Below are 22,468 nucleotides of genomic sequence, written 5' to 3'. Positions count from 1 at the left end.
ACCACAGGACACTCCCGATCTAGGGTTTGGCCAACAACCGCCCCCGCACATGCCGGCACGGCCGCCGCCAACGGCAACAACCCCAGCCGGAGAGGAGAAGGACGAGCGACACCAGCATCCGGAGACCCCACAACGCCCGGATCCACCGCAACGGAGGAGGGAGAAGGGCCGAGGAGACCACGATCAGGGGAAGGAGCCGGACCCCGACCCGCCTTGCGCCGGCGCCGACCGACACGCAGCCACCCCGACGACCCATAAGGCACCGACACCGACCGGCCCCGGCCCCCCGGAGCAAATTTTCGGGCACGGCCCAACGCAGGGACGGCCGGCAGCAACGCCGCCACCACGGACGAGCCGCCCTCCTCCGAATCAGAGGCCGAGTCATCCGCGTCGCCCAACGCCGAGAACCGAGAGCCGGGGAAGGCCGACGAGCCAGGCGAGGCCACCGAGCGGGCCGCCGCGCTGACGAAGCAGTGAGAACCACCCCGCGCCGCAGGCGGCGAGGGGGGCGACGGGGGAGAGGGGAAGGGCACGCGCCGCAGGGAGGAGCCATGGCCAGCGGCGAGATCAGGGAGAGAGAGAGACGGGGAGCAGGGAGGAGAGGGGAGAGGGGGGAAGGGGAGACCGCCATCTCTTCCGGTACGGTTTCATCAAATGAAACATAATCCGGCGTGGCACATACTACAATGCAAGTGTTAATTTAGCAACGTAGTACTACAACCAGAATAGACACAAACCCTGCTATCCTGGCAAAGTGTTTACACTTTACAGCACCGACAGAAAGAAGAGAATTCAAATTTCAAACCTCACCTACACCTACACAGCCGCTTTCATCAGGATCAGGGCAAAGCCTGCGTGGTGCAAAGCACTTTGTACCGGCCAGTGGTATGCTTCAATGGACTCCTCACCTGCTTACCATTTGTGTAGGAGTGATCATGCATCGTATGCTTCTCCTGTAAGTAGCCGAGCTGCTTTCCCGGTGTGTCCCTGACCGGCCAGCCTGCATAATCTCCCCCCCCCCTCCCGTGTCGTCCCCAGCGGGCGACCCGGGGGCGTCTAGGGTTCCCCCCCGCCGCCGCCACCCCTTCCTACATCTCCTCCCCTCGCCGCCACCTGAGGGACGCCTGGCAAGCCCCGGCGGCCGCCGATGAAGGTGGCGGGCGAGGCCTCTCGTCGCTTCGTTCCCGCGCGAAGGACCCCGGACACCGGGGCGGCGGCCCCGGACGGCGAGGCGGCGCAGCCTCTGCGGCAAGCGGCGTGCGCGGGACGTGACGGCCGGCGTCCTCGGCTGCTCGGGCGGCGTGGATCCGGCGGGTGGTGGTCGTGGTGCGGTCTTCTTCCGCTCCAGATCTGAAGGTCGAGCTGCTCCTCCTCCTCTGCTCACTCCTCCCCTCCGGCTGTGTCCGATCTGCAGCTTTTGCTGCCAGTTCCGGTGCTGGCGGGGTGCCGGTGGCATATCTCGAGTCCGGGGGAAACCCTTGGTCGGATCTCCGACCACGGCGGTGAGGGCGCATGCGCGCATCGCCTTTCTCCTTCGAGGCACCGCTGAGGTCTCCCGTATCCATCCCCGTCCCAGATCCCGGCTGAAAGCCCAAAACTCGTCTCGGGTTGGGCGGCGGCGGCGTCCTGCACGTCGTTCCCTCCTTGGAGGCGCCGCCTTGGGTTGTCTGGTTCTCCGGGTGAGTGGTGCCGAGGTAGGAGAGCGCTCGTCGGCTGCGAGTCCAAGCAGAGGCTTCCCAAGCTTCGCCCTTGGGTCTTTGCAGCTTGTTTCTTCGACAATCCTCCTAGCGGTTTTCCTTCTGCTCTCGGTGGCCCCGGGCAGGTGGTAGTGCAGCTAGTGGTGTGCCTACGGCGTGGTGAGGACTGTGTGCTATGCCTGCTCTGGGTTTCGACCGGCACCTGCTCTTGCTCTCGGGTGAGCGCCCAACGACCCGACGGTGCGGCGCCTTCGAGCCTAGGCGAGAGGATTGGGGTCTTCTTCGGCGTTGGAAGACAGGTTTCGTGACCCCAATCCCACGATCCGGCTGCGCGCAGTTCTTGCAGGCCTTTGGCTGATCCTTGACACTACTCTGCTCCCTTGCTCTTGGTGCCGATGTGCAGCGGGCTTCGACATTACTTGCAGGTCTTTCAGGTGTACTTCTATGCATGCAGTAGTGTGCGTTGCGTTGTAAATTGCTCTGTCAGCTCCCTTGTATCTTTCGGTCGCTCTTGCTTGGTGGCCTTGTGTAATCCTGGCCGGTTGATGGCTTTGTTAATTCAAAGTCAGGCTCCCCTTGAGCCTTCGTTTAAAAAAAAAAACCGGCCAGCCTGCAGAGCACAGAGCAACAGAAAGATCAGTAAAGGTTTGGTATTCTATTTGGTATTTCCCATAATAAAGGAGCCGCACCACACAGACACAAGGGTTGCTTTCTTTCCATTCTCATGCTCCAGCCACCATGATCCATGGGATTAATTAGGCTCCTTAATCTACATAATATATATATGCACGCGTAGCACATGCATGTTCCTAGATATTCAAAGTGAACTTTGAGGTGCCCATGCATGCTTCTCTTTTCACGTTCAATAGCATAATGTGCGTTGATGTCTGATATGGGTTATGTTTCTGGAAGGGAATATGCCCGGCAAATCGAGGAGCACAGCTTAACCTTTTCCACCGACGACGAGCTCCTTACGATCGCAACAGCATGGAGCACAGACTCTAGTGCTCCTTTTCTTCTACGTATTTTTCTTATATAGTACGTACCAAAGGTTAACTTTGAGACACACACACACACACGGTCTTGTAGCTGATCAAGCTCCTCTTCTAAACCATCCACTGGGCTGGCTTCTCTAGCAGTACACCAAATCAATACACACACACAAATCCCGATCCAGGAGGGCTTCATGGGGCTAATCGAGGAGACGGTGACGAGCCTTACCAGGGCCGTGCTGAACAGGGCGATCCACTACGCTGAGTCGGCCGTCGCAAAGGAGGCAGCTCTCCACCTCGGTATCCAGCGCGACCAGACCTTCATCGCCGACGAGCTTGAGATGATGCAGGGCTTCCTAATGGCCGCGCATGACGACCGTGACAGCCACAACAGGGTGGTGAAGATCTGGGTGAAGCAAGTCCGCGACGTTGCCTACGACGTCGAGAACTGCCTCCAGGACTTCGCTGTTCGTGTGACGGTGAGGAGGTCCTGGTGGCGTTTCCCTCGCAAGCTGCTGCACCGGCGGCGCGTGGCCAAGAAGATGAAGGAGCTCAGAGCCAAGGTTGAGGATGCCAGCCAGAGGAACCTGCGCTACCACCTCATCAAGGCCTCCAAGCCAATCTCCGCTGATGAGCAGTCGTTGGCCGTCGCCAGTGCAACCATGTCTGACATTGACGAAGTAAGGCGGCAGCATGAAAAGGCAAAAGTGGGTCTCGTTCGGCTCATCAGCAAGAAGGACAATGACCTTAGAGTCATTGCGGTGTCAGGGACAAATGCTATCGGTCTTGGAGAGACCTCCATCGCCAAAAGAGCCTACGAAGATCTCAAGATACACAAGAAATTCGAGTGTTTTGCCTGGATCAGGTTGGTGCGACCCTTCAATCCGACAAAGTTCTTGCAAAGCATTGCCCGGCAGCTCTATGTAGATTATCTTCAGCAGGCCAAGCAAACAGAGAAAAATCCTGCAGATGCCCAAGTTCTGAGGAAGATGGGAATGATGAGTGAGGAGGATTTGGCTAATGAATTCAAGACATATATCAGTGAGAAGAGTTACCTGATTGTGATTGATGACCTACACACCGTTGAAGAGTGGGATCGCATTATAACATGCTTCCCACAAAGCAAGAAAGGGGAAGCCGAATCGTAGTGTCGGCACAGCAAGTTGAAGTTGCAAGCTTATGCGTAGGGCCGGAGAATGTAGCACCAGAGCACATGCAGTTGTTTGCTGATCTTCATGCTTTCTACGAGAAGGTGACATTCAAACTCTGATTCGCCGAATATCATCTTACTAATGCTACCTCTTGTTGGCGAGTATTTGACAAAAAAACTACCACATTAGGGGTTACCGTCCCACAGAACTACCACTTTCAAAAAAGTGATTGATAACTACCAATTTTTTTTAATTTTGTGACTAAAAACTATCACTTTTAAAAAATGACCAGTTTAGATGATTTAAACACGTTTATGACATGCGGGACCCACCCATCAGGGCTGACGTGGCGGCAAAGTCAATTCCGTTTATTTTGACCGTTATTACACCGTCACCCTAAACGCTGTTATAACATATGGGACCCACCGGTCAGGACTATCTTCTTCTTCTTCCTCCATTTCTCTCTATTTGGCATTTCAACAAACACCTCCTGTGCATCGCGGACGGACACCGGCAGCAAGGTGACGGTGGCGATGGACTCGGCGTTGAGCTTGGATGATGGCAGGCTGACGATGGGGCGGCCCTTGAGCACAACCTCGACAGCGGCCTGGCACGCCTCCTACTGGCCGGACCAGAGCAGGCCGACGGAGCCGTACACGGGGTTGACCATCCAGCCGCACGCCTCGTAGAGCAGCAAGTGGAAGAGCGCCGGGCGGAGGCCGGCGTCGGGGCTGGCGGCGAGCAGGTTGAGCAGCTCGACGCGGCCGTAGAACTTGGCGAGGAAGACGGTGGCGTTGGCCTGCGCGTCGGGGCTCCGGATCCAGTCCAGGCAGGGGCGGATGGTGCAGCCCTCAAGCTCGTCGCCGACCAGATCCGCTGCCTCGCGTCCGCCGCCTCGCCGGAGTTCCCTTCGGTCGCCCCTCATCTCCGCCTCCCGTGGTTGGTGCCTAGCGCTGTCGCCCGCTCGTCTTGGTGCGCGAAGAGAGAAAGGAGGAGGAGGAAGAAGATTGATGCTGACAGGTGGGCCCCACTTGTAATAACAGTCAACATAATGGTCAAAATAAACGGAGTTGACTTTGCCGCCACATCAGCTCTGACGGGTGGGCCCTGCATATCATAAACGTGTTTAAATCGTCTAAACTGATCATTTTTCAAAAATGGTAGTTTTTAGTCACAAAATTAGAAATTTTTGGTTGTTATCAGTCACTTTTTTTAAAGTGGTAGTTATGTGGGACGGTAACCCCTAATGTGGTAGTTTTTTGTCAAATACTCCTTGTTGGCTTGCTGAACTAAGTAGGAGTACACATGAACTAATGTAATAAACAACACCATCAATAACGTGAAGCAATCAATAGGTTGCCACATCTAGTAAAGTACTTCCTCTCCGTTCAGTATTATAAGATGTTTTGGATGTTTCAATATAGACTACATATGGACTGAAATGAGTGACCAAACACACTAAAATGCGTCTACATATATTCGATTTAGAAAAAAGCTAGAACATCTTATAATAGTGAACAGAGGGAGTAATAGTCTTTACATTCGATATTTCAATTTTTATATAGATCAATAAGTCCATATATCTATACATTCGCGGGTAACATTTCATTGATATTCCATTTAAGGACCATGAGCTTACGTTATTTAATTCACCCTGGCTGAATCATACTTGTGCATTGATTCTAATTTCCCTAATTTTGGCTCCAAATTGTAAATGCAAAATATCTCAAATATTCTGAATCCACAACCGTAGACACTCAATTAAATTAAATAGTCTTGCATTATTATTTTAATCTGGAGAATACAATTCCATACCATGTTTTTGTTTACATGAATTACAAGAAGGGCCATCAAGAACTTTATGTGCTAACATGATCTTCATTCACATCAACTAGTTTAGGAGATAGTGAACCTCGGTAATTGCCAGGCCGGATAATTAACTACCCTGGACACTACTCCTAAAGGAGATTTAAAGTTTTTAGAGGCGATGTTACCCCACATGGTTACGCAATTAGACATGCTTCTTCATATTGTTTACATGTTCAGTTTTGAAGATTACATAAACTTATGAAAGATTTAGCACTTGACTAAAGATTGTCCAGTGAAAAAATAAGGCAGCGCCTAATCATTGTTTTCTTATGTCTAGAGTTTTCAAGATGCAGCAGATCTGGTGGAAACAGGATCTAGCTCAAATACATCCTGTATGTATAATAATAACTCTGTGTACAGGAAGAGCTTAGTTGTTTTGAAGGAATCTGAGCCCATTGGACGTGATCAAGAAAAATCTGATATTATTGAAATAATTACAAATGGTGATAGCCAACACCTTGAGGTGGTCTCTGTGTGCGGAATGGGTGATCTTGGGAAAACAACACTAATCAGAGATGTCTATGAAAGCTAAGAGCTCAGCGGCATGTTTGAGAAGTCTGCTTTTGTCACAATAATGCATCCGTTCAATCGGGAAAAGCTCATTGAGAGCTTATCTAGACAGTTTGGAGAAAAGGATGTGGAAAACATGTACCAGTATTTGGAAGGAAGGAAATACTTGGTTGTTCTTGATGATCTCTCGTCCACCACAGAATGGGACGCTATAAAACAACATTTTCCTCCAACAGGCATAGCAAACCGGATCATAATCACCACAAGAAAAGAGGATATTGCGAAGCATTGTTCGAAGAGGCATAAGAATATATACAACCTCAAGGGGCTGGTATACAAAAATGCCCTTGACCTCTTCACACAAAAGGTACCAATAACATATCATTCTCCATCTCTTATGCATTGGTTTTATTTGACCGAAAAAGGCAGGTTGTAGGTTCTGATAACATATGGTTTGTTTGTACACATATGTCAGGTCACAGAGAAAAAAAGATGATTGTTACGAATGTGCTAACTATTAGTTACATGATATATTTATTGAAAACATAAAAAGAAGCCATATATTCTGATGTCCTAGTCATCAAATGGTAAGGTTCAGTGTAGGCTGAGGCGGTTTCACCTGATCAACCATACACTTTGAAGGAAGGCATTGGCCAGCAAAGGGCCAGAGGGCTAGAAAGAAACAATAATAAGATGGTTGGATTAGGTTTTATCATCGAGGACCTAGTGGATGATGATGGCAGGCATGTTGTTACATCCCTGGATTCAAATTTTGGTTAGAGTCCAAACCATATGTGGTACAACCTATGCACGTCAGCCATCTGTTTGGACTACTGTCCTCTCTTCAGTCAAAAGTATTAGGGAAATGTTTTACATCTGTAGTCTGATTTTAGCTTTTGGAAGGACAATTGAGTTTCAATTGAACAAGGAAAGTGCCTCCATCACATGAAAAAAGTGTTTCCACATCACAATTTTGTTACATGGGAACAACTTAAAATAAGTGTTTTCATCTTTGAACTTTTATGTTGTGTATGTTTCAACAGTGTTTCCATTTCATGAGTACAATTTTAAAATGTTTCCATAGACTCCGACCCGATGCCAATCCATAGTCACTGCCAAAGTCCTAATTCTAAGAGTTGGCAAGTTTGGCGCAAAGAGATATTATATGCTAGTATTACTTCCTTTAGATTAACAGTTGTAGGATTAACACACCACCATGGCACAGATGATCGCATTCCAAGATAGGATGCCATGGATTAGCCTATGGTTCACTAATTGGCCTCACCAGAGTAGTAGCATGCTTCGTCGACAAGGTCGCCGGGAAGCTGCCCACCTAGAAGGCCTGGTTTATGAACAAGGCAGGCCGCCTCGCCTTTGTCAAATCCGTCCTGAGCGCAATGCCTATTCACCAGCTAGTAGTGCTGGCGCCACCTAAGAAGACACTTAAGCTCTTGGAAAAGATAGAAAGAGGACTCCTCTGGGCGGGCCGTGCCAAGGCCAACAGTGGCAATTGCCAGTTAACTGGCGGCGCGTTTGCCGGCCTATCCCCCTGGGTGGCCTTGGTGTCCACGACCTGGAGTGTACCGGACTCCTCTGCGCACGCGCTGGCTATGGCCAGCTGCGTCGACGATGGCAGGGGCTGGAGCTGCCTCGACGCGCAGTTCTCGCGCGAGGAACGCGCGTTCTTCTTCGCGTCTACCACCACAATGGTGGGCAATGGGCAGCGCGCCCTGTTTTGGGAGGACCGATGGATCAACGGACCCGCCATTGGGGAGATCGCGCCGCTCGTGTACGCCTGCATCCCCAAGCGACACCGCAAACCCAGGATGGTCGAGGCTAGCCTACATGAGAACCGTTAGGCATCCGACATCCACGAAATGATCGACATTCAAGAGGTAGGCCAATACTTGCACCTCTGGCGCATGATTGAGCACACTGCTCTCAATGCCGAGCCGGACAGTCTGTGCTGGAAGTGGAGCGCGAATGGCGACTACTCCACCAATTCTGCCTACCTGGCCACCTTCCACGGCTTCATCCAATGTCAGGCCTGGAGGCTCAACTGGAATTGTTGGACGCCGCCACATGTTCGTCTCTTCCACTGGCTTGCCAACCTAGACCATTGCTGGATGGTCGACCGCCTCGCACGCCGCAGCCTGCCACACCCGCAATGCTGCTCCCTTGCGATCAGGCTCCGGAGACAATACAACACTGCTCCAGGGATGCCTATTCTACCGGCAGGTGTGGTACGCGATCCTCTCATGTCTGCGCTTCTCTTGCCTGCCGCCCGACAATGACGCCACACTCCATAATTGGTGGCTCTCGGCCAGGTAGGGCACCCCAAAGCCCATGCACAAAGGCCTTGCATCCACAACCCTGCCAATCCCCTAGATGATTTCGAAGCACTGCAACAATTGCGTCTTCGACGATGCACGCCCCTCAATCAACACCCCGGTCGCCAGTGTTAAGCTTCATGCACTAGCCAACGCAACCAAAAGTCCGAACTGATGGAAAGGGCTAGGCAATCAACATATACACTTCAACACCCCCTCTCACATGTGACGCGGGAAGCTCTGGTTTCGAGTCGCTCGACTAGTCGCGACTAGTCGATGAGTCGCACTTCCAGGGCCGACTCAACTCTTGGGATGAGTCGAGCGACTCAAGCGACTAGTCGTGGTTTCTGGGTCGAACGACTCTTTTTTTGGGCCCCACCTGTCATATGTTTTTCTACTGTATTTGCTTGCCAATACCCCCCAGCCGCCGCCACCCCTGGTTTGCTGCTATCACCTCCTCCCCTAGTTGTTGCTGCTTGTTCCCTCCTCCCCTGGTTGCTGCTGCTGGTCTGCTCCCCCTTCTCCACTGGTTGCTGCTGCTGGTCTGCTCCCCCTCCACCCCTAGTTGCTGCTGTTGGTGGTCTGCTTCTCCACTGGTACCTACTATCAACTGCTTTACTCACTTCAACTCGTCGCATGTCGAATCGTCGACCATGAGTCTAGACTAGTCACGACTAGTCTAGAGTCCCCCCCCCTAAGCGACTCGTCGACTCATCGACTCAAAAACCTTGGCGGGAAGTCAACACATGAATAGACTCAGATATATGGCTCAAGAGGCCTATACATGGACACAGAGGGGGCCAGCAGCAATTTTTGAATAAATTGCGAAAGTCAGGACTTGAACTCGAGACCTTAGGCTCTGATACCATGTTAAGCTTCATGCACTGGCCAACGCAACCAAAAGCCCGAACTGATGGAAAGGGCTACACAATCCATATATACACTTCAACAGCCATGATCAAGGACGAGGCTGCTCTATATGGGCCAGAACTGGGGCTCTGGGCTTATGTGCCATCTTACCTGGATGTCCATTAATTTTTCTGTCATTGCCCTATAACCTGCCTCCTAGGAGGATTGTACCAAACTTCTCTAAAAAAGGACTGGGCGGCCACAGCAGTAGACACTCACAAGTTGTTCCTCTAACTTGGTGGGGTTAGAGGAACAGGGACAAATATATGTGGATGGGAAAGATGGGAGTAGGTAATCCATTCGATTTATGCTCACAAATGATTGTATGGAAGATAGGAAACACTAGCAGACATACAAGAACACTTTTTTTTATCATTGTTATGACAAAATTGAGCAAAAAAGATTAATCCTAGTATACCAAAAAACATTAACATTGTATATGCATATTCTAATTCGAAGTTATATAATGGAGATATTGCTGCCAAATGGAAGGAAAAAATGCCTAGCTTTGGTTGGTGGGGAAGTGTTAGTTGTGACGCTCCTGGCGAACCACTGACATGTAGAGAGCATCACCGGACGATGGAATCGATTTGAGAATGAAATCGACAGAGGGGGGAACTCAACTGGGGAAAAACAGACGAGTTGCGGCGTCCAGTAAATATGAAACCCTAAACCTGAGGCTCTAATACCTTGCTGGAGAAGCAACTTATCTCTATTGCATAGCACAAGGGGAAACTGTATATAACAAGGGACTTGGAGCTCAAGTAAGGATATCTAGACTAATACGAATACGTAAAGAGACCTAGACCAATAGTAATAGAACTAATACTCCTAAACATGTTCAAGTTCTCTTGACTTGAACTTGTACCTTTGTAGAGCACAGAGAAATTGCTGACAGGCGAAAAAGAAAAGCATGTCTCGGGTTGGGCGGGGGAGCATGCATAGAATCCCACCACCTCGGTTCAAGTTCTCTTGGCAAGAACTTGGTCTGTAGAGTTTCGGAATCTTTCGAAAGGTGCAAAGACATCTCTTTTTCCAAGAAAGAATGTAACTGTGGATAGGGGACATCCTTCTAGAATGTTAGGTCATACTCCCTCCGTCCGATGAAGAGTGTACGTTTAGCTTTAAAATTTGTCCATAAAAGAGTGTACTTCTATCTTCCCAATGCATTTTAAAGTAGAAAAAAGTACTTCTCTTTCATCACACGGTAATCAAGACCAATAGCATTCTACACATGGTCTCCTTAATTTTTACATGCACTTAGCTCATTGGGGGTTGAATAATTAAAAAGAAGAGAGATAGTGGCTTGCACCTTTTCAATGCATTTTTTACTTCACTCCATAATTTGTCCTAAGATTTCTAGATGTACGCTTTTCACCGGACGGAGGGAGTATATTTCTTAGTTTATTTATTAATTAAACTTTTATTCATTAGGCGATGAGGATGTCTTGTATGCAATAGTAAAACAGAACTGTGGTTGGAAGTTCAAAAAAAATTGAGCTCCAATCCTCCAAATAGTCTGTACTCCCTCCTATCCATATTAATTGTCGCTGCTTTAGTACAACTTTATACTAAAGTTGTACTAAAGCAGCGACACGTAATATGAATCGGAGGGGGTATTAGAGTTACTTGATTTGCTTGCATATGTAGCCAGAGGACCAAGGGCACAAGTTGTAGATTTACTTTGCAAAATGAATTTTGGAAAATTCTCTTGTCCAAGGAGCCAACAAATATAACAGGAGTGCGCACCTTTAAAATCACATAGTCTGTGTTCCATTGTAATCACAAAACTAAACTATAATTTGAATGACTATTGTGTGTTTAGTTTTATATTTGGTGTACTAAAAATATTAAACTGTAAAAATTTCAGATATTTGGCAAGATTACAAATTTGGATGAGCAATATCCAGAGTTGGTTGAACAAGCAAAGCTGTAACACCCCGGATACAACTTTCCATATTTGTAACTCCGGCTCTTGCCTTTTCCGGAGATGCGATATGATGTTTCCCTTCGTGGTTGGGTTTTTGTCTTTGTTTTGCATTTTGTTCATGTCATGCTTTTCATATCATGTCATCATGTGCATCGCATTTGCATTCGTCTTCGTCTCATGCATCCGAGCATTTTCCCCATTGTCCGTTTTGCAATCCGACACTCACACATGCACCGGCGCACCCCTTTTGTCTCTTTTCATGAGCGGTTGTTAGACGTTCTCGGAATGGACCATGATTTGCCAAGTGGCCTTGGTACACCACCGGTAGACCGCCTGTCAAATTTCGTTCCATTTGGAGGCCGTTTGATGCTCCAACGGTTAACCGGGTAACCGCAAAAGCCTCTTTGGTGTTGCAGCCCAACATCCCTCCAAAACAGCCCAATAACCCATCTAAACCATCTCCATGTCCTCCGTCGTCGGATCACGATCGTGTGTGCGAAAACTACACCTCTTTTGGACTCTCCTAGCTCCCTCTACCTATAAATATGTGCACCCCTCCAAAAATCTCGCAGTCCAAACCCTAGCTCCAACCTCCTCCGCCGTCGGACAAGTCCGGCCTGAGCCGGACGAAATCGCCGCCGTCGCCCGCACCAATCAGGCGCCGCCACGTGGCGTCCGCCGCCTCCCTCCGCCGCCGGACCGCGAGCCAGCGCCTGGCCCGCGGGGCCCGTCCCCCTTCCCTCGCCGGCGCTGCCCGCCGCCTCCGCCGCCCCGCTTGCCGCCCGGCTCCAGTTGCCGCGCCGCCGCCTCCACACACCTGCGCGCCGCCTCGCCGCGCCTGTCCTCCGCCGGCGTCGTCAACCACCGCCGGAGCTTCCCCCGCGCCTCTCCTCGCCGGATCCGGCGACCCCAAGGCCGGATCGAGCTCCTCCGGCCAACTCCGGCGAGATCTCGTCGGGGTGGACGAGATCCACCCGCTCCTCGAACCAAACAGCCTCCCCGCGTCCCGATCCACTCCGTCCCGGAACCACCTCGTCCCGCGTTGACTTTCGCGGAGGTGAAATTCCACCAAGTCCCGGAGCTCTCTGTTATTTTTATGCCCTGTTCATCATGCCGTATCTCGGTGACCGTAGCTCCAAATCATGCATATGATATGTCGAATTGTTCGTCTCATCGAGATCTTCGCATTAGCAGAATTTCCATGCATGTTACTGTCTGCTATGATGCCATTTCCATTGATGCAAGAGTTGTATACATTGTTTACTGCTGTTACTTATCAGATCATGGGGTTTTGTCATTTTTGTTGCATTTGATGTGTGCATCATATGAGTATGAGCTCTACATGTGTTTTTTTACTACAACATGCCATCTTTACAGAGGTGTTTGTCTTGTATTTTTGTGATCTATGTGATGACTAAAACAAGCATGCACACTAGGCTTCGTGATGTTGCTGTTTTCAGGGACTTAGGATTTTGCTAAGTCTTTTCCTCCTATTATTTTGATGCCATGTAAACTTGATGCTACAGTGAGATACATGCTTATTTTGGGATACTTCGTAAGGATGTTTTGAACATATGGTTATGCTCTATCCATCCGTGCCCCTTCTTGCAATTATGGAGTGCTCTAGCATGTCTTGTTCTTGCTCTACTTTTGCTATAAAATGTTCCTGGCAGAATGTTAACATGTTAATCAATATTGCCATGGTTGTTGCTAGTGATCCATGCATCCTATGAACTTGCTCTTGACATGGTTAGCTTCATGAACATGTCATCTTGCTATTGGTATGCTTACATCTTCATGCAATGCTTTGTGGTGAGTGGCATGAGCTCGCAAATTTGCCTTCATAATTCTGTTTATGCCATGCTCTGTTTTCTGCTAAGTCTGAAACTGTTAATAAAACTTGCTATGTTTACATGGGTGCCACCATATCTTCTGTGCCTTTTTGGCTCATGATCACTAAGGGACTTTTGTTCTATGCATTTAGTAGAATCATTCCGTGCCTTGAGTTGCTATGATACGTTCCTGTAGTATGTTATTTTCTTCCTCTAAACATTGCTTCCTGATGCTGTTTATACCATGTTCGTATTTTCACCAAGGCTGTGATGCTGATATCTTTTGCAATTTTGCCATGCTTGTTTGGACCTGCTCTTGTGTGATATAGCCGTAGCTCAGTGTTCATGTTTTGTCAAGAATCTTGTGTACATCACTGACATATGCTTTGTTGCTATGTTGGAGTGCAGTAGCTTAGTTTCTTGTTGCATGCTAAGTGGCATCATGCTGTTAATCGCAGTTTTGCGTCATCCTTGTTTTGCTTGCCATTTGCAAACCGTCCCTCCGTTTCTGGTGATCTTTATATCGATTTCAACCGAAATCATCTCATCTTTCCAGCGGAATACTTGGTTTGCCAAGTTCATGCCTTGATGATTCTTTCCCTTCCGGAGCACGCATATGCATTGCATATCATACCTTGCATATCATGCCATGTATTGCATCATGTTATTTGTGCATTGCACCGTGATTGATTGTTGTTCTCATTGCTTGTGTTCTTGCCTTGGGTAGAGTCGGGAGACGAGTACGTGATTGAGGAACCTGTTGAGTACGCTATCGAGGATCAAGCTTTCGACAACTCTGAGAACTTTGCAGGCAAGATGACCATACCCTCAAAATCACTTCTACCTTTGCTTGCTAGTTGTTTCGCTCTATCGTTTTGTTGCGCTACCTACCACTTGCTATATCATGCCTCCCATATTGCCATGACAGGCCTCTAACCCACCTTTCCTAGCAAACCGTTGTTTGGCTATGTTACCGCTTTTGCTCAGCCCCTCTTATAGCGTTGTTAGTTGCAGGTGAAGCTGAAGTTTGTTCCATGTTGGAACATGGATATGTTGGGATATCACAATATCTCTTATTTAATTAATGCATCTATATACTTGGTAAAGGGTGGAAGGCTCGGCCTTTTGCCTGGTGTCTTGTTCCACTCTTGCCGCCCTAGTTTCCGTCATACCGGTGTTATGTTCCTTGATTTTGCGTTCCTTACGCGGTTGGGTGTTATGGGAACCCCTTGACAGTTCGCTTTGAATAAAACTCCTCCAGCAAGGCCCAACCTTGGTTTTACATTTGCCTAACAACCTATTACCTTTCCCTTGGGAGTAATTAACCCGAGGGTCATATTTATTTTAACCCCCCCGGGCCAGTGCTTCTCTAAGTGTTGGTCCGAACCGAGCCGCCTGCGGGGCCTCCTCGGGGAAACTCGAGGTCTGGTTTTACTCGTAGCCTGTCTTTGTTGCCCTGAGAACGAGATACATGCGACTCCTATCGGGATTGTCGGCACATCGGGTGGCTTTGCTGGTCTTGTTTTACCATTGTCGAAATGTCTTGTAACCGGGATTCCGAGTCTGATCGGGTCTTCCCGGGAGAAGGAATATCCTTCGTTGGCCGTGAGAGCTTGTGATGGGCTAAGTTGGGACACCCCTGTAGGGTTTAAACTTTCGAGAGCCGTGCCCGCGGTTATGTGGCAGATGGGAATTTGTTAATATCCGGTTGTAGAGAACTTGACATTTAACTTAATTAAAATGCATCAACCGCGTGAGTAGCCGTGATGGTCTCTTTTCGGCAGAGTCCGGGAAGTGAACACGGTCTTGTGTTATGCTTGAACGTAAGTAGTTTCAGGATCACTTCTTGATCTTTTCTAGCTTCTCGACCGTTGCGTTGCTTCTCTTCTCGCTCTCATTTGCGTATGTTAGCCACCATATATGCTTAGTGCTTGCTGCAGCTCCACCTCATTGCCCCTCTCCTACCCATAAGCTTAAATAGTCTTGATCTCGCGGGTGTGAGATTGCTGAGTCCTCGTGACTCACGGATACTTCCAAAGAGTTGCAGGTGCCGACGATACCAGTGCAGGCGATGCTACCGAACTCAAGTGGGAGTTCGACGAGGACCTTGGTTGTTACTATGTTTCGTTTCCTGATGATCAGTAGTGGAGCCCAGTTGGGACGATCGGGGATCTAGCATTTGGGGTTGTCTTCTTTTATTTTGGTTGTGTAGTCGGACCTTGATTGTACTCTGATGATGTATGTTTAATTCATGTATTGTGTGAAGTGGCAATTGTAAGCCAACTCTTTATCCCATTCTTGTTCATTACATGGGATTGTGTGAAGATGACCCTTCTTGCGACAAAACCACCATGCGGTTATGCCTCTAAGTCGTGCCTCGACACGTGGGAGATATAGCCGCATCGTGGGAGTTACAAAAGCTGATCCTAAAGAAGTGCAGTGGACTTCCCCTTGCAATAGTCACCATAGGTGGTTTCTTGGCAACCCAACAAACCACACCTTTGGAATGGAGGAAGTTGAATGAGCATATTAGTGCTGAGTTGGAACTGAATCCAGACCTTGGGCCCATAATGACAGTCCTTAATAAAAGCTTTGATGGCCTACCATACTATCTTAAGCCTTGTTTCTTGTATATGTCGATCTTTCCAAAAGATCGCGAGGTCAGTCGGCGCCGTTTGGTGCGTCGGTGGATTGCAGAGGGTTATTCAAGGGAGGTGCGTGGCAGGTCTGCAGATGAAATAGCAGAGGGCGACTTCATGGAACTCATAAGCAGGAGCATGCTCCGACCATCTCAACAATCAATTCATGGTAGAAAAGGAGTTGATGCATGCCAGGTCCATGATCTAATCCGTGAAATCAGCATCAAGAAGTCAACTGAAGAAGATTTTGTTTTCACACTGGAGGAAGGTTACGGCTTAAGCAGATAGGCCACAGTTCGGCACCTTGCTATAAGCGAAAATTGGAAGGGAGATCAAAGTCAGTTCGAGAGCATAGTGGACTTGTCCCGTGTGAGATCAATAACAGTTTTTGGGAAGTGGAAGCCATTTTTTATTTCAGACAAGATGAGTTTGCTACGAGTGCTGGACCTAGAAGGCACACCAGGCCTAGCTGATCACCACCTTCAGCACATTGGGAAGCTTCTTCACCTAAAATATTTTTCCATAAGAGGATGTGATGATATTCATCACCTGCCACACTCCTTGGGTAACCTGAGGCAACTCCAGACACTAGATGTCAGGGATACGAGAATACTAAAGCTGCCAAAGACCATCATCAAACTTCGGATGTTAACCTATCTCCGCCTTGGTAGGAAATCGACTGACAAAAAGGTGTCATATGAGAAACTTGAAGAGAAGCTCTCAAATTCAATGGGCAACAACAGGCTATGTCTATTGACTTCAGGGTCAGTGATGCTTTGTGCAGCTTGTTGTGCACCCCGTCGTTTTGGTTATTCTGAAGACAAGAATTGCCATGACATATGTACTGCTGCTTGCTGTGCTAGACTCCCTGCTGTTGCCAAGCGTCTGGACAGGTATGGAGTTCTAGCTCCTAGAGGGATGAGGAAACTGATCGGCTTGCACACACTGGGGGTTGTAAATGTTGCACGGGGGGCAGTCATTCAGGACATAAAAAACTGACCTGGTTGCGCAAGTTAGCAGTAACTGGCATCAACGGGAGAAATGGTGAAAAATTCTGTTCAGCAATCAATAATCTCAACCGTCTTGAGTCATTGTCAATACAGTCAGAGGGAGATCCTGGATTGTGTGAATGTTTGCACTGGATGACCTCGCCCCCGGAAAACCTCCAGAGCCTCAAGCTGTACGATAATCGGATCAAACTGCCAAGATGGGTCCAGAGGCTCCAGCATCTTGTGAAGCTGAATTTACGAAGCACCAGGCTATCAGGGCATGATGGTGATGTGGAAGTTCTTGGGAGGATGCCAAATCTGGCCATCCTGCATTTGCTGGAGAAGTCGTTTCAGGGTGAAGAGCTTCATTTCCAGATTGGGATTTTCAGAAGCCTCACAGTTCTTGTGCTTAGAAACTTTGGGGACATCAAATTGGTGAAGTTTGACCAAGGAGCAATGCCTAAGCTTGAGCAACTGCAGGTCAGGAATGACTGGAGGGTAAGTGCTGAAACTGGTTGTTCTGCGAATGAAGTTGCATTTTCAAGTCTAGACTTTCTCCCAAGCATCAAGGAAGCCCGATTATGGCTAAACATTATCCCGGATGAACAACTCAAGGAAATACCAGATGAAGTATTCCTCAAGGCCAGCAACTTTGAGGAACACTTTCGGACCCAGCTTGCCAACAATCCAAGGAACCCCATTCTGAAGGTGGGCGAGCTCGAGAACGAGGACTAATATTGTATCTCTATACAGCTTGATTATTGTTGCCAATCCAAAAGGGGACATCATGGCTCCTGCCCAAGAATATATTTTTGACTAATGTTGTATCCCTATACAGCTTGGACATGCTACTGGAGAATATGTTTTTTACTCTAAAGCATTCCTCTTGTTTTTTCCATAAATACAGGTTAAACCCTCAATGTTTACAACATTGCTATGTTCTGTTTACGAATATACCACTAATTGGTAACCCTTCATCCTGCTTCTCGGGTGAAATTGTGATGCATTCAATTTGATTGTACCAGAAAGACTCAAGTGTGCAACAGATTGTGCATATAAGTGAAATGTGCTAGTATTACTTATGGAAAATATCATGGTGAGATTAGACCCTTTCCTCATATATCACATGTGCTCTGTTTTCATTTTGTCGTGATTGAGCAGTAAGTGTAATAATAATAGAATAGTGACATCTGTGATAAACATGGATTGCGTGAAAATTAATGGGTTGTTATGTTTCTTTATATGAACTGCTATGGCCTGCAAGGTGTTTGTTGCTGTCAGAGTTAAAGGGCGTCTCCGAGGTATTTAAGCTTCTTGTTCTGAACCCATAAGGCTCATGGACTTCAGGATTTGGGAGAATAAGAGAGGTGTTCCAGCTAAGCTCTCAGGGAGCTCCTCCCATGTAAGCATGGAGAGGTTGTTGTCTAAGCAATAGCGTTAAGAGCTTGGAATGTCAACAATAGACACACATCAAAGTTACTGAAAACTGATACCATGAACACTCGTAAACAACCAAAATAAAAAAGGGCAACCCGGTGCATGTAGCTCCTGCTTATGCAGGGTCCGGGGAAGGGTCCGACCACTTTGGGTCTAAAACAGCCGAAACGAATTTACTAATAATCCGGCAAAACAAAATAGTAAAAAATGCTTAAAGCACATGTACAAACTAGATAGTGTGGTGAAGCCACCGCCACCCTCTTTTCTGAAAGTTCTCGACCTGCACCATTGCATCCCGTTCCTGAAAGGAATAGCTTGCATATTTAGTTTTTATTTTCTCAGTATGTTCTAATACAGTGAAAGCAGATATAGCATATCTAGCTAGGTAGCATCTTTATGCATATAGGAAAAAAAGCTTCAAGCCATCGTCGAATGCACGGTAAGGTTTATGCAGCATCTTAGAGGCAGACACAATCTACTTTTGAGTCTCAGCCGTTTCATGTGTAGCACACTGTCCATTGACATGTGAAACACGGGCTATAGATGTTAACCTGAGGAATACACACATTTCTGGGTTACAAAAGCCGGGCCAGATCACTAATCAGTTTACTGATAAATGCAACTCTGCACATTCCTAATATGCAATCGCCACTAATATTTTGCTGCACAACCAATGTCGTGCTGCAGGGGATATCTTTGTTTTTCCCCAGCTTTCAGTTGAGTAGTTTCTCTGGGTGATACCTCTGCTATCCCGTCAATGTTAATAGGATAGATCATCACAAGTTTACACTACAGATGCAGAGAAATCCCCAGTTTCGCCACACCATGGGATCCACCATCATAGCTAGACAGTTTAATTCTGTTTCCGCAAAAAAAGGGGGGGGGGGTCTAATTCTAGTTCAGATTGCCGAACTAAATTGGAAATGTATGAACACCACAGACCGAGGGTCGTTGCTAAGGGAAGCGAGCTCACCAGTCACCAGCGACCCTCTCCCTCCGACGACCCTACACCGGCGCGGAGAGGATTTCCCCGTTATACATCCCTCTGGGCGCAACCTGTCATCCCCTTCTCCTCCTTCGCCGCGGCCGCCGCTGCCCGTCGCCGGGAGAAGTAGGATGTGTTAATTTAATGAAGGATCTGATTTTAATGGGTCAGCTAAACTAGTGCGAACAAGCCAGCCTCGCTCCTGCCGGTGGGGTTTGTTTCCCTTCGTCACCATGTCATCAGCGGGAAGGGAGAAGAGAGGTCCCACGAAGAGAATTTTATTGTTTCCCCCAAAAAAGGAGAAAGTTTTGAGAGAAAACAAAATTACTTCACTGATTAAATGGACAGTACATTCACACATTCTTTTTTTTCGAGAGTACACAAAATTTGTACCATATAGTTTTATAAAAGAAGGAAGTATAATACAAAACTTCCACCAAATGAGAAGCAAGAGACAAGAAAAAGGATTAAAAAAAAGAAAAACAAGCGTTCGTCTACTCAAATACCCTTCTACTCACAAAAACTTGCGATACTCTGGCCTGTGACAGCCACCCAAATTTCCAATTCTTAAATGATAAAGGTGCAAGATCCATTAGAGGCATTTGTTGTGAACAATTATTGAACACTCTAGTATTTGTTTGTTTCCACAAAGTTCAGCATCCTCTTTGGGGATCCTCTTCCGCATGATGTACCACCACTCCTCCAACATTTACAAATTCACACCAGAGAACCATAAATACACTAAAAAAATAGGTACGACCTCTATACCAACACAAGTGAGTACATGACGTATCTGTACCATCCATTTTGTCATGGACATTGGTGTCCACGCACTTCTTTTGGGGATGCGATTCTTCGCCGAGCAAGGGGGGCATGGTGGGCACCAAAGGGGTACGGGGTAATCATCGTCATGAACACAACGAAGGACGCAATGATGGTCGTGGCGCATGCCGTTAGAGCGGCAAGTTTTGTCATGGTGATGGTGGTGAGATGGTGGTTAGTAAAAGGAACTTGATGGATGCAGTTTCAGGCAATCCTGCAAAAAAGTATTGATCTAATTCTAGTTCAGATTGCCGAACTAAATCGGAAATTTATGAACACCACAGACCGAGGTCGTTCCTAAGGGAAGCGAGCTCACCAGTCACCAGCGACCCTCTCCCTCCGACGACCCTACACCTGCGCGGCGAGGATTTCCCCGTAATACATCCCTCTGGCCGCAACCCCTCATCCCCTTCTCCTCCTTCGCCGCGGCCGTCGCTGCCCGTCGCCGGGAGAAGCAGGATGTGTTAATTTAATGAAGGATCTGATTTTAGTGGGTCAGCAGAACTAGTGCGAACAAGCCAGCCTCGTTCCTGCAGATGGGGTTTATTTCCCCTTCGTCGCCATGGCATCAGCGGGAAGGGAGAAGAGAGGTCCCACGAATAGAATTTTATTGTTTCCCTAAAAAAGGAGAATGTTTTGAGAGAAAACAAAATTGCTTCACTAATTAAATGGACAGTACATTCACACATTCTTTTTTTTCAAGAGTACACAAAATTTATACCATATAGTTTTATAAAAGAAGGAAGTATAGTACAAAAACTTCCACCAAATGAGGAGCAAGAGACAAGAAAAAAGATAAGAAAAAGAAAAACAAGAGTCCATCTACTCAAATACCCTTCTACTCACAAAAACTTGTGATACTCTGGCCTGTGACAGCCACCCAAATTTCCAATTCTTGAATGATAAAGGTGCAAGATCCATTAGAGGCATTTGTTGTGAACAATTATTGAACACTCTAGTATTCGTTTGTTTCCACAAAGTTCAGCATCCTCTTTGGGGATCCTCTTTCGCATGATGTACCACCACTCCCCCAACATTTACAAATTCACACTAGAGAACCATAAATACACTAAAATAAATAGGTGCGGCCTCTATACCAACACAAGTGGGTACATGACGTATCTATACCACCCATTTTGTCATGGACATTGGTGTCCACACACTTCTTTTTGGGATGCGATTCTGCACCAAGCAAGGGGGGCATGGTGGGCACCAAAGGGGTACGGGGTAATCATCGTCATGAGCACAACAAAGGATGCAATGAGGGTCGTGGCGCATGCCGTTAGAGCGGCAAGTTTTTTCATGGTGATGGTTGTGAGATGGTGGTTAGTAAAAGGAACTTGATGGATGCAGTTTCAGGCAATCCTGCAAAAAAAACTATTGATCAAGAGATCAATGGCGAGTTGGTGACTCAACGACGCACAAGAGGTCGGACCTGGTGTCGCCTCAATACGAGACAAGTATGAGTGCGGCATGTTACCTACCCCACCCCTCACCTGATGTACGTTCCATCACGTGAGAAGAATACAAAAAATAAAGGCAATCTGTGAAGGAAATATGCCTTAGAGGCAATAATAAAGTTCTTATTTATATTTCCATATATCATGATAAATGTTTATTATTCATGCTAGAATTGTATTAACCGGAAACTTAGGACATGTATGAATACATACACAAAACAAAATGTCCCTAGTATGCCTCTACTTGACTAGCTCTTTAATCAAAGATGGTTAAGTTTCCTGACCATAGACATGTGTTATCATTTGATGAATGAGATCACATCATTAGGAGAATGATGTGATGGACAAGACCCATCCGTTAGCTTAGCATGTTGATCGTTCAGTTTTATTGATATTGTTTTCTTCATGACTTATACAAATTCCTTTGACTATGAGATTATGCAACTCCCGAATAACGGAGGAACACCTTGTGTGCTATCAAACGTCACAACATAAATGGGTGATTATAAAGATGCTCAATAGGTGTCTCCGAAGGTGTTTGTTGGGTTGGCACAGATCGAGATTGGGATTTGTCACTCCGAGTATCGGAGAGGTATCTCTGGGCCCTCTCGGTAATGCACATCACTATAAGCCTTGCAAGCAATGTGACTAATGAGCTAGTTGCGGGATGATGCATTACTGAATGAGTAAAGAGACTTGCCGGTAACGAGATTGAACTAGGTATGAGGACACCGCAGATCGATTCTCGGGCAAATAACATACCGATGACAAAAGGAATGACGTATGTTGTTATGCGGTTTGACCGATAAAGATCTTCGCATAATATCTAGGAACCAATATGAGCATCCAGGTTCCGCTATTGGTTATTGACCGGAGATGTGTCTCGGTCATGTCTACATAGTTCTCGAACCCGTAG

General features: G+C 47.4%; 1 protein-coding gene, 1 long non-coding RNA gene and 1 pseudogene across 2 annotated transcripts; 1 reads left to right on the top strand and 2 right to left on the bottom strand.

Annotated features, from left to right (window-relative positions):
* The first annotated feature begins 2,483 nt into the window (after positions 1-2,483).
* LOC123495052 (disease resistance protein Pik-2-like) lies at positions 2,484-18,225 on the top strand (annotated as a pseudogene).
* LOC123495051 (LOB domain-containing protein 40-like) lies at positions 4,188-5,987 on the bottom strand. The gene has a single exon (XM_073502848.1). The coding sequence runs from the start codon at positions 4,763-4,765 to the stop codon at positions 4,460-4,462; it is 306 nt and encodes a 101-aa protein (XP_073358949.1). The 5' UTR covers positions 4,766-5,987; the 3' UTR covers positions 4,188-4,459.
* Positions 18,226-18,324: 99 nt separating the features above from the next.
* Positions 18,325-20,890, bottom strand: LOC120969331 (uncharacterized). The gene is made up of 3 exons (XR_005763445.3): positions 20,409-20,890; positions 19,259-20,306; positions 18,325-18,586 (listed from the first exon to the last, which is right to left on the bottom strand). It is a non-coding gene; the product is annotated as an uncharacterized lncRNA (long non-coding RNA).
* Positions 20,891-22,468: the final 1,578 nt, after the last annotated feature.

The sequence above is a fragment of the Aegilops tauschii genome, chromosome 7 (assembly GCF_002575655.3).
Source record: "Aegilops tauschii subsp. strangulata cultivar AL8/78 chromosome 7, Aet v6.0, whole genome shotgun sequence".
Classification (NCBI taxonomy): Eukaryota; Viridiplantae; Streptophyta; class Magnoliopsida; order Poales; family Poaceae; genus Aegilops; species Aegilops tauschii.
The sequence above is the reverse complement of the archived record's forward strand: the minus strand, read 5'-3'. Positions and strand labels throughout refer to the sequence as shown.

What these genes read in the sequence shown, in the direction of transcription:
- LOC123495051 (XM_073502848.1), bottom strand. Translation starts at nt 4,765, where the DNA reads ATGAGGGGCGACCGAAGGGAACTCCGGCGAGGCGGCGGACGCGAGGCA.